The sequence below is a fragment of the Salvelinus fontinalis genome, chromosome 33 (assembly GCF_029448725.1).
Source record: "Salvelinus fontinalis isolate EN_2023a chromosome 33, ASM2944872v1, whole genome shotgun sequence".
NCBI classification, from domain to species: Eukaryota; Metazoa; Chordata; class Actinopteri; order Salmoniformes; family Salmonidae; genus Salvelinus; species Salvelinus fontinalis.
Window position 1 is genome coordinate 41,062,878 of NC_074697.1, and position 12,627 is coordinate 41,075,504.

The window sequence follows — 12,627 nt, forward strand, 5'->3', positions numbered from 1 at the left end:
GGGATGGAAGAACAAAAACTGTACAGTGACTTACAGGTGTGTTACAGAAAATGTACTTTTAACAAGTCAAAACAGCCACAGCCACAGTTGCATTAATTAACATTAGCCCCTCTGTGGTAGCAAAACTCATGCAAAACTCATGACTCCAATATTAGCAGGCAGTGTTTAGACTGTCCACTTTGAAGAGCAGAGACAATGGCTATATAAGGAATGGAACATATAGGACCAGGGCCCTGCTACCATTATAACCTATACAGCTGTCAGATGTGGGCGTTAACAAGCAAGAACTGAGATGGAAAGATAATGGTGGAGAAAGGTCAAAAGAAGCTATTTTCATATAGAGGGAGGGGACTCTATACATTATGCAAAGACAGAATACTATAAAGGCAGGACTCTGTAATATGAGAATTTAGTATTTTCCATGGAAGGGCTCGGCTCTGTTACGTTTGTAATAAAGTCTAAATTGAATTCACAAGTTCCGGTATCTGTGCAACTATTTGACTCAATGTTTTTTCACAACCCCCCCGGATCTCCCCGAAATGTTGGCTACCGTGTCTGACTCATCAAACTTTGAAACGTACATTATGGTTAGCACTTGCAAGATCAATAGTCAATGACGCTATAGCATCCGTCTTTAGAATTTCCTTCCTGGCGATACCTATTGAATGTTCTCCCTTTAAAAGGTATAGCAACTTCTCTCAAAATGTGCACACGCGTGACATGATTGTAATTTTCGGTGCAGCCCGTCCACCCAATTAAAAAAAATATATATATATATACACTGCCGTTCAAAAGTTTGGGGTCACTTAGAAATGTCCATGTTTTTGAAAGAAAAGCAATTTTTTGGTCCATTAAAATAACATCAAATTGATCAGAAATACAGTGTAGACATTGTTAATGTTGTAAATTACTATTGTAGCTGGAAACGGCAGATTTTTTATGAAATATCTACATAGGCGTACAAAGGCCCATTATCAGCAACCATCACTCCTGTGTTCCAATGGCACGTTGTGTTAGCTAATCCAAGTTTATCATTTTAAAAGGCTAATTGATCATTATAAAACCCTTTAGCAATTATGTTAGCACAGCTGAAAACTGTTGTTCTGATGAAAGAAGCAATAAAACTGGCCTTCTTTAGACTATTTGTGTATCTGGAGCATCAGCATTTGTGGGTTCGATTACAGGCTCAAAATGGCCAGAAACAAATAACTTTCTTCTGAAACTCGTCAGTCAGAAATGGAAGAAACTGAAGATGTCGTACAACGCTGTGTCCTACTCCCTTCACAGAACAGCGCAAACTGGCCCTAACCAGAATAGAAAGAGGAGTGGGAGGCCCCAATGTACAACTGAGCAAGAAGACAAGTACATTAGAGTGTCTAGTTTGAGAAACAGACGCCTCACAAGTCCTCTACTGGCAGCTTCATTGAATAGTACCCGCAAAACACCAGTCTCAACGTCAACAGTGAAGAGGCAACCCCGGGATGCTGGCCTTCTAGGCAGAGTTCCTCTGTCCAGTGTTGGTGTTCTTTTGCCCATCTTAATCTTTTATTGGCCAGTCTGAGATATGGCTTTGTCTTTGCAACTCTGCCTAGAAGGCCAGCATCCTGGAGTTGCCTCTTCACTGTTGCGGGTACTATTTTATTTTGAATTGAAATAACATTACAATTTACAATACAATACAAACATAAGACATCACGACATGTATATTTTTTCTGAATAAACATAAAATAGCATTAAAAGTAAAAAATAAAAATAAAAAAAAAGAATCACAAGGATTGACTTTCAAAAGTTAAGGTTCCTAAAAGAGAATCTATAAAAAAAATATAAAAAGCCACGCATCCACCCGAAATGAGAAGCAGCCACTGCTCTCGGATGTCGTCGTTCTTCGGTAAATAGTGTAACGCTAAATGTACAATATGGCATCCAGTCACAACACAAGCATGCTGGTAAGAAGCTCGCTAGCTAACAGTAACAGTCACACCACAAATGAAAGGTTACCAGTGTCTTAACCCTGGGGAGTAACTTTACCAGTAATTTTTCAATTTAGCAGCTACAGTCATTTTCGTACTTGAGTCACCCTACTTTGAATTGGTTTCGTCTAAATATCATCCGATTTCATGAAAAACATGATTTTCACTGTTCTGGACCTTTAAGCGTGTGTGTGTGTGCGCGTGTGTGTGTGTGTGTGTGTGTGTGTGTGTGCGTGTGCGTGTGTGTGTGTCTGCATTGGTGCCTCCCTAGGCAGAGGGGTTGGCTCCCACAATGTTAGAAATATAGGTTAGGGATTTCCGAGACTATTGGTGCGTGCATGCATGTCTGTGTGGGTGTGTGTGTGTGAGAGAGAGAGAGAGAGAGAGAGAGCTGTTTAGTATTCCGTTGATGTATGACGCTATGACAGTATTGATGTCCATGCCCCCATTTGCCTGTCTAGTAAACATTATGTTATGAGGGTGATTGACCCCAGACAGTGCAGTGCACATGTCAGTGAGATGGAGAGCCCATAGTGCCCTGGTCAAAACTAGCGCACTAAATAGTGAACAGGGTGCCAATTAGGATGTAGCCTGAGTGTGTCGTGTCAACCAAGGTTATGTTGAAAATGGTATTACTTTTCTTATTTATATTCTTCAGACAGACGCCGTAGGTGAATCAGCATGTGGCAGGCTGGTTCATTTCCTAATTCAGCCTCAGTAATCAACTGTTAGCTCTACCCTCACAGTCACAGAGAAAGGGTGGGGCTCTACTCTACTCTCACAGTCACAGAGAAAGGGTAGGACTCTACTCTACCCTCACAGTCACAGAAACAGGATAGGAATCTACTCTACCCTCACAGTCACAGAGAAAGGGTAGAGCTCTACTCTTACAGTCCCAGAGAAAGGGAAGGACTCCAGCCTCACAGTCACAGAAAAAGGGTAGAGCTCTACTCAACTCTCTCAGTCACAGAGAAAGGGTAGAGCTCTACTCAACTCTCACAGTCACAGAGAAAGGGTAGGACTCTACCTTCACAGTTACAGAGAAAGGGTAGAGCTCTACTCAACTCTCACAGTCACAGAGAAAGGGTAGGACGGTAGTCATATTTTCATACCTTCATACCATCCCTGTACCATACTGGGGGATACGGTATTAGCGGCAGTGCACACATAGGGCGCCATTTCTTTCAACAACAAAAAAAACTGAATGACTTGACACACAAAACCAATGAAGGCAGCAGGGAACTTTATCCAGGAGGGGATTGATTGTCTCTACAATAATGGGTGATTGTATTTTCTAGTGTATTCATGTCCTCTACCCGTTTTCCAATTCAATGTGCCTGTTTCATAGACTCCAGTATTCCTGTCTTACAACCATCTCTCATCTCCCTCTCATCTCCACTCCCCTTAGTAAAGGTTAAAGGCCAGGATGGGATGGACCTCTCTATATTACAGCCAGGACTGTGCACACAGGAGCTCTTTTATGGTTCTACCACAATTGACATAACCTTATTAAAAGCACACAGTTCAACCTTGATGAATCTTATTTTACTAGTACTTACATTTACGACACAGCCAGACAGCTGTGCTGTATATCATTTCGCCCTTCACTGCTGATAGCTAATGGCATACAGTATGCATAGGCAAAACGCTTCAGTATTCTGGAAAGGTTTCAACAACAAATCCTTCCTCCAGTCATATCATTTGAATTGTAGTCATTTCAAATCAGCTATGTAACTTCTCGTGCACTGAGATGCAGTGTCTTAGACCACTGCGCCACTATAGCCAGTCATGTAGTTGAGGTTGTTGTACTGGCCATAGTATCTCTCATTTGGGTGGATCGACTCGTGTTGCATTCCAAAAACGTTGCACACTACTGGCCATTAGTTACATCATCATGGCTGTGACAAAGCAGGGCTGCACTTTATCGTCAGTTTGATGGCTTGGTTCATTTACATGTCTCTCCACTTTGAAACTTTGAGTGTGGTGACAGACAGTAAGGTCACATCGTGTACTGTATAATAAGGTCACATTGTGTATAGTGTTTGTGGTTTTGTTATACTATACAATAACCGAACCTTTGGTGGACCTCCAGAGAACCCTATCAAAAGGGTTTCCAAGGCAACCCCAGAACCTGCACCAATTAGAACTCACAAAGGCTCTCCCCAACACTAAACTGCCTGGAGATTAGAGAGGAAGGAAGATCAACCGAAAGAACACAGCATTAAACAAACAGAAACATTGACTGACTGTGTGTGTGTGTGTATGTGACGTCTGTTTGGGGAGTAGATTTGATTAAACATGTCCCGAAGGCTTTGTTCCGCTCACTGTGTGACACACGCACGCACACACACTACCTTATCAGGGTTCATGCTCTGTTATTACCAGAGAGCTCTTACAACGCCAAAGGGAAAACCAATAGCAAATAGTTTAGACTAGCTGATATGTGTGAACTCTGTTTAGAGTATTGATAGGACACTGCTGTGGCTGGTCTGCTCTTTGGGCATACATGTACTGAGGCAGGCAAGAGGCAACTTTGTTGAAATAGCTGGTTTCATGGGTCCCCTGTTTGCGTGTGTGCCAGGGTGCATGTGCCTGCGTATGTATTTGTTTCTGTATGTGTGTGTCTGTGTATGTGGAAGGGTGTGGATGTAAGAGTGTGTGTATTTTTTTGGTGTCGCTGATTTCAATGCTGCTGCCCCCCCCCCCCCCCCCCCCTTCTTTGTGCAGTCTCATTTGGCTGTGAGGCGTGGAGTGTGGGTGCGTGCGTGCCTGGGGGTGTGTGAGTGTCTGTGCACTGACCTGTGACTAAGGTGAAGGTACTAAAGACCTCAACCAGTGTCATACTATTGGCTTTAACCCTTCCTTTCTTTTCTCCTCTCCTCGAGGTCATCACCCAACCAGGGAAGAGCTTAGGCGTATCCCTCACCATGGCAACAACATCTTCCCACGCATCCTGCATTCTGACACACTCTCCTCTTGTGTGTGTCTCTCTCGCTCTCTCTCTCCCTCACTCTCTCGATCTTCTCTCTCTCTCTCATGCTTTTTCTCTCTCTCACTCACTCACGCACTCAGTCAATCTCCCCTGTCCTCTCATGCTCTGCCATTCCATCCGCTAATGTTGGACCAGCCACTCGCTAAGACATGTTCTCTACAGCATGCAAGGGATCCGTGGGCGAGTCAAGGTAAGCTTTCACATGAACCTTGAGGCGGACAGTAGTATAGAAGTCGTGTCATACACACTATATTCCTGTTTTGTTTTCTCTGACTGCTGTGACAAGAAGACAGTGGAAGGTGGCATGAGTGCGTATGAGAGACCGTGTTAAACTGTTGCTGTGTGTTCGTCAGTGTGAGAGCACCGCCAGCTGCAGCCTGGCTGCCGTGATAGAGAGATGGAAAGAGAGAGAGAGAGAGAACGTGGGTCCGCTTAGCTGCCAGTCATATCAAAGGCGCTGGCTGTGCAGAAGTATTTACTTGTGTGTGTGTGTGTGTGTGTGTGTTTTCATCTGTGTGTATGATTGTGCGTGTGATTCCATGCACACGCTTGTGTGTGTGTCTTGATGAGCACACTCCCTCAGAAGCTTCCATTGACACAGAGGGAATAAAGTGTTCTTAGCTTTTGAAAGCCAGCCCATATAAATAAAGTGCCTGATTGATGGTTCACAGATTCATCTCTGGAAATGGAAATGAACAACATTAGCCACGTTCCGGTACATCAAGTGCAGATTGAGCTTCCTCTGTCTAATATATACACCCAGTCATTCATCTAAAGAGAGAATGTGCGTGAGTGTGTCACGTGCATGTGTGTCACTGTGCGTGTGTGTCACTGTGCGTGTGTGTGTGTGTGTCACTGTGCGTGTGTGTGTGTCACTGTGCGTGCGCGTGCATCACTGTGTGTGTGTGTGTGTGTCACTGTGCGTATGTGTCTGTCACTGTGTGTGTGTGTATCACTGTACGTGTGTGTGTGTGTGTGTGTGTCACTGTGTCTGTGATACTGTAGATGCAAATCTCCCATTGTAATGTTCTGCAACGTCTTGGTTTCTTTCTCGTCATCCTCTTGGTGACAGCTGGAAATAGACCTATAATGGGATCTTCTCAGGTGTACTGCTGCCTCTCAGATCTCTACCAGCCAGCCAGCCAGCCAGCCAGCCAGGCTCCTGCTATGAGAGGTGATACGTAGATCAGTGGAGGCTGGTGGGAGGAGCTATAGGAGGACAGGCTCATTGTAATGGCTGGATTGGAATTAGAGGTCGACCGATTGATCGGAATGGCCGATTAATTAGGGCTGATTTCAAGTTTTCATAACAATCGGAAATCGGTAATAATATATATTTTTTTACACCTTTATTTAACCAGGCAAGTCAGTTAACTTCTGTGCGCTACGGATCCCTTTTACGGGATCATTTTCCTAAACAACAGCTGAATTGCAGGGTGCAAAATATTACTACAAATATTTATAATCATGCAATCACCAGTGAAATATAGCAAAACACAGCTTAGCTTGTTGTTAATCCACCTATCGTGTCAGATTTTGAAAATATGCTTTGCAGCGAAAGCAATCCAAGCTTTTGTGAGTGTATCAATCAATGCTACAACAGCTAGCCCCAAATTAGCATGGTCACGAAAGTCAGAAAAGCAATAAAATGAATCGCTTACCTTTGATCATCTTCGGATGTTTGCACTCACGAGACTCCCAGTTACACAATAAATGTTATTTTTGTTCGATAAATATTACTTTTATAACAAAAAAACGCCATTTGGGTTGCGCGTTATGTTCAGAAAACCAAAGCCTCGTTCCGTTCGACGAAAATTCCAAAAAGTATCTGTAATGTTCGTAGAAACATGTCAAATGTTTCTTATAATCAATCCCCAGGTTGTTTTTAACAAATAAAATCGATAATATTTCAACCGGACTGTAACCTATTCAATAAAAGAGAGAAAGAAAATGGAGAGCTACCCCTCTCGCGCGCAGGAACTAATCAGAGGACACCTGACTAGTTTTGAAAAATCTCGCTAATTTTTCAAACTAAAAGCCTGAAACTATGTCTAAAGCCTGGTCACAGCCTGAGGAAGCCATTGGAAAAGGAATCTGATTGATACCCCTTTAAATGGAAGAAAGACAGGCCAGGAAACACAGATTTAAAAAAGAAATCACTTCCGGGTTAGATTTCCTCAGGTTTTCGCCTGCAGAATCAGTTTTGTTATACTCACAGACAATATTTTGACAGTTTTGGAAACATTTGAGTGTTTTCTATCCTAATCTCTAAATTATATGCATATTCTATGATCTGGACCTGAGAAATAGTCTGTTTGCCTTGGGAACGTTATTTAAAAAAAAAAAATAATAATAATTTGACCCCTAGCGTCAAGAGGTTAAAGAACACATTATTATTTTCAATGACGGCCTAGGAACGGTGGGTTAACTGCCTTGTTCAGGGGCAGAATTACAGATTTTTACCTTGTCAGCTCAGGGATTCAATCTTGCAACCTTACGGTTAACTAGTCCAACGCTCTAACCACCTGCCTCACGAGGAGCCCGCCTGTTACCTGAATGCAGTAAGAAACCAAGGTAAGTTGCTAGCTAGTATTAAACTTATCTTATAAAAAACAATCAATCAATCATAATCACTAGTTATAACTACACATGGTTGATGATATCACTAGTTTATCTAGCGTGTCCTGCGTTGCATATAATCGATGCAGTGCGCATTCGCGAAAAAGGACTGTCGTTGCTCTCACGTGTACCTAACCATAAATATCAATGCCTTTCTTAAAATCAATACACAGAAGTATATATTTTTAAACATGCATATTTAGCTAAAAGAAATCCAGGTTAGCAGGCAATATATCATGCATATTTAGCTAAAAGAAACCAAGTTAGCAGGCAATATTAACCAGGTGAAATTGTGTCACTTCTCTTGCGTTCATTGCACGCAGAGTCAGGGTATATGCAACAGTTTGGGTCGAACTAATTTGCCAGAATTTTACGTAATTATGACATAACATTGAAGGTTGTGCAATGTAACAAGAATATTTAGACTTATGGATGCCACCCGTTAGATAAAATACGGAACGGTTCCGTATTTCACTGAAAGAATAAAAGTTATGTTTTCGAGATGATAGTTTCCAGATTCGACCATAGTGTAACGACCCTGGGTTTATAAGCTCGGAAATCGACTCTGCCACACGAGCATGCTTTTGCGGCACAGTCGATAGCGCGCCGGACCTCGGGCTAGAAGGTCGAGGGTTCGAGACCTGCTCCCTGCCTGTTTCATTACAATATTAATGACATAAGGCTCGTATTTCTGTGTGTTATTATGTTATAATTAAGTCTATGATTTGATAGAGCAGTCTGACTGAGCGATGGTAGGCACCAGCAGGCTCGTAAGCATTCATTCAAACAGCACTTTCGTGTGTTTTGCCAGCAGCTCTTTCCAATGCTTCAAGCATTGAGCTGTTTATGACTTCAAGCCTATCAACTCCCGAGATTAGGCTGGTGTAACTGATGTGAAATGGCTAGCTAGTTAGCGGGGTGCGCTCTAATAGCGTTTCAAACGTCACTCACTCGGAGACTTGGAGTTGTTCCCCTTGCTCTGCATGGGTAATGCTGCTTCGAGGGTGGCTGTTGTTGATGTGTTCCTGGTTCGAGCCCAGGTAGCGGCGAGGAGAGGGATGGAAGCTATACTGTTACACTGGTAATACTAAAGTGCCTATAAGAACATCCAATAGTCAAAGGTATATGAAATACAAATCGTATAGAGAGAGAAATAGTCCTATAATTCCTATAATAACTACAACCTAAAACTTCTTACCTGGGAATATTAAAGACTCATGTTAAAAGGAACCACCAGCTTTCATATGTTCTCATGTTCTGAGCAAGGAACTTAAACGTTAGCTTTCTTACATGGCACATATTGCACTTTTACTTTCTTCTCCAACACTTTGTTTTTGCATTATTTAAACCAAATTGAACATGTTTCATTATTTATTTGAGGCTAAATTGATTTTATTGATGTAATATATTGAGTTAAAATAAGTGTCCATTCAGTATTGTTGTAATTGTCATTATTACAAATAAATAAATAAAATCGGCAGATTAATCGGTATCGGCTTTTTTTGGTCCTCCAATAATCAGTATCGGTATCGGCGTTGAAAAATCATAATCGGTCGACCTCTAATTGGAATACATGAAAAGGAGTCTAACGTGTTATCCATATGTTTTTGATGTGTTTGATATCGTTCCATTTATTCCATTCCAGCATTTACAATGAGCTTGTCCTCCGATCCCTCATCCCACCAGCCTCCACTGGCATAGATAAGGAATACGCTCCAGAGATTCATTTAGACGTTTGGTAAAGTGTTGGCTGTTTCTAAGCAGGCATCATGTTTCTATAAATCACAGCAGATGAAACTTTGATACTTGATGTAGGCCTGTACAGCCTAGCCTGGTCCCAGGTCTGTTTGTGCTGCCTTGCCAACTCCTATGGTCTTTCAGTTGACAAGGTAGCACAAACAGATCTGGGACAAGTCTATATATAAAGCCCCTCTCCCCCTTTCATTTGTACAGTGCATTTGGAAAGTATTCAGACCCCTACTTTTCCCACATTTTGTTACGTTACAGCCTTTTTCAGAAATTGATAACATCAAAAAAATGTCTCTGATCAATCTACACACAATACTCCATAATGACAAAGCATTTTTTTTAAATTACATTTACATAAGTATTCAGACACTTTACTCAGTACTTTGTTGAATGACCTTTGGCAGAGATTACAGCCTCGAGTCTTCTTGGGTATGACGCTACAAGCTTGGCACACCTGTATTTGGGGAGTTTCTCCCATTCTTCTCTGCAGATCCTCTCAAGCTCTGTCAGGTTGGATGGGGAGCGTTGCTGCACAGCTATTTTTAGGTCTCTCCAGAGATGTTCGATCGGGTTCAAGTCCGGGTTCTGGCTGGGCCACTCAAGAACATTCAGAGACTTGTCCTGAAGCCACTCTTGCACTGTCTTGGCTGTGTGCTCAGGGCCTATGTCCTGTTGGAAGGTGAACCTTCGCCCCAGTCTGAGGTCCTGAGCACTCTGGAGCAGGTTTTCATCAAGGATCTCTCTGTACTTTACTCTGTTCATCTTTCCGTCAATCTTGACTAGTCTCCCAGTTCCTGCCGCTGAAAAACATTCCCACATCATGATGTTGTCACCATCATGCTTCACCGTAGGGATGGTGCCATGTTTTCTCCAGACGTGAAGCTTGGCATTCAGGCCAAAGAGTTTCATCAGACTTGAGAGTCTTGTTTCTAATGGTTTGAGAGTCCTTTAGGTGCCTTTTGGCAAACTCCAAGCGGGCTGTCATGCGCCTTTTACTGAGGAGTGGCTTCCGTCTGGCCACTCTACCAGAAAGGCCTGATTGGCGAAGTGATGCAGAGATGGATGTTTTCTGGCAGGTTCTCCCATCTCCACAGAGGAACTCTGGAGCTCTGTCAGAGTGACAATCAGGTTCTTGGTCGCCTCCCTGACATGGCCCTTCTCCCCAGATTACATAGTTTGGCCGGGCGGCCAGCTCTTGGAAGAGCCTTGGTCCTTCCAAACTTCTATAATTTAAGAATGATGGAGGCCACTGTGTTCTTGGGGACCTTCAATGCTGCAGACATTTTTTGGTACACTCCCAGATCTGTACCTCGACACAATCCTGTCTCGGAGCTCTACGGACAATTCCTTGGACCTCATGGCTTGGTTTTTACTCTGACATGCACTGTCAACTGTGGTACGTTAAATAGACAGTCCCACACAATCCTTTCCCAATCATGTCCAATCAATTGAATTTACCAGAAGTGGACTCCAATGAAGTTGTAGAAACATCTTAAGGATGATCAATGGAAACAGGATGCGCCTGAGCTCAATTTCAATTGTCATAACAAAGTTCATTTTTTTTATACATTTGCAAATATTTCTAAAAACCTGTTTTCGCTTTGTCATTATGGGTTATTGTGTGTAGATTGATGATGATTTTTTTGTTATTGAATCAATTTTAGAATAAGGCTGTAACGTAACGAAATGTGGAAAAAGTAAAGAGGTCTGAATACTTTCCCAATCCACTGTACCTGGATGTCTAAAGGTCCATTTGGAGTGAACTCGTTCTCTTCTACGTGTGATCCTCTCTTCTTTTCATTAATTCCATCTGTCATCCTCATCTCTTTCTCTCTCTCTCTAACCTCTCATCATCCGCTCGCTCCATTTTCCACCTCACCGCCCTGCTTGTCATTCCCTCCCCTAATTAATTGGCCTCCATTCAATCTCAGGATCTCTCATTTCCTTTTTCCCTCGTTCAATTCTCTCTCTGACTGTCGTTCTGTCGCTCTGTCTCTCTTTCGCTGTATCTCTCTCCTTTCACCTCTCCCTGTCCTTTATCGTAGTTTCACCCTGAATGTCTCCTTCTTCTCTTCTCCCTCGTTCACATTCCACCCCCCCCCCCCCCCCCCCCCTCTCTCTTTCTCTCTCACTTTCACTCCTTGGGGATAAGCGCAAACTTTGATAAGCTGTCAGATGAGTCACAGGGCAGTTGTCTCTCCAAATCTCAAGTTCATCGTTCACATAATATGTGGCTATCCAGCACATAGTGTGTGTGTTTGGAGCGGCGGGGGGGCACTGCGTTCCCACCCAGCTTGCTATAATGACGAAAAACAGCAAAACTGCTTATTGAATGGGTTAAAGGTCGTTTTTTTCTCCTCTCATCAGTGCGTTCTGTCTGGGAGAATGAATGCCAGATGAGCATCAGAAGGCTCAGTAGAAAGTGACATGACAGAGGCAGTTTGTGTGGGCGTATGGTTGGGCCTTATGAAAGATCAGTGGAGAAAATCACTGGGCACTATGCGCAAAGGGGTAATGAGAGGATCAACACGAGTAACGAGAGGATCAACACATGAAAGGAGGGAAAAGGGGAGAGGAAAGAGCAAGGGTGAAATGGGAAGTAAGGTCGGCGTGAGGGAGAAAGGAGGAGAGTTGTCAGACAACATTCTTAGGAAAAATAGGTGCTACCTTGAACCAAAAAGGTTCTACCAAAAAGGTTCCATGGAACACTATATACCCTCCACAAAGAACTCTTTGAGAACCCTTTTTTGTAAGGGTTCAGTATTGGGTTGGAGGGGGTGGAAGGCGATTTAAGATAAAGAAATGCAGATTAGCATGAAATAAAGGAAAAAGAGCGATGAGAATGAAAGGGTAAGGTGGTGAAAAGGGGGATGAGGTGGCAGGAAAGAAGAGAGGTGGGATGGGGGTCCAGTATTGGGGGTCCAGTATTGAGGGACCAGTATTGGGGGACCAGTATTGGGGGAGGGAGTGTGTGTGTGAGAGAGGAGTGTGTGTGTGTGAGAGAGAGAGCAGGGAGGGAGGAGGATAACAGAGATAAATAGAGGGGAGGGAGAGAGAGCGGTGTGTCTGTTTGTGTGTGAGAGAGAGAAACAAGAGAGAGGGGAGGGAGCGAGAGAGAGAGAGAAAGGTAAGGCCATCAATCCGCCAGACATCAACACAACACCCTATTCAGCACTGCAAGCCCGCAGTCCATTTAGCTCCAAGCGTATTGGCATAACCATACATACTGCCTCCAGTATATATTCAGGTGCAACGTCATTATGGACATGTTAAAGCTGGTTTAATTAACGTCCAACT

The 12,627-nt window shown here is 43.1% G+C and overlaps 1 protein-coding gene across 1 annotated transcript in view; it reads left to right on the plus strand.

Annotated features, from left to right (window-relative positions):
• Positions 1 to 4,924: 4,924 nt before the first annotated feature.
• The window catches only part of LOC129832300 (rap1 GTPase-activating protein 2-like), a 100,893-nt gene continuing 93,190 nt past the window's right edge, over positions 4,925 to 12,627 (plus strand). Inside the window, exon 1 of the mRNA XM_055896253.1 lies at positions 4,925 to 5,152. Within this exon, the coding sequence (XP_055752228.1) occupies positions 5,112 to 5,152 (41 nt within the window). The 5' untranslated portion in view covers positions 4,925 to 5,111. The remainder of the gene's footprint in view (positions 5,153 to 12,627) is intronic.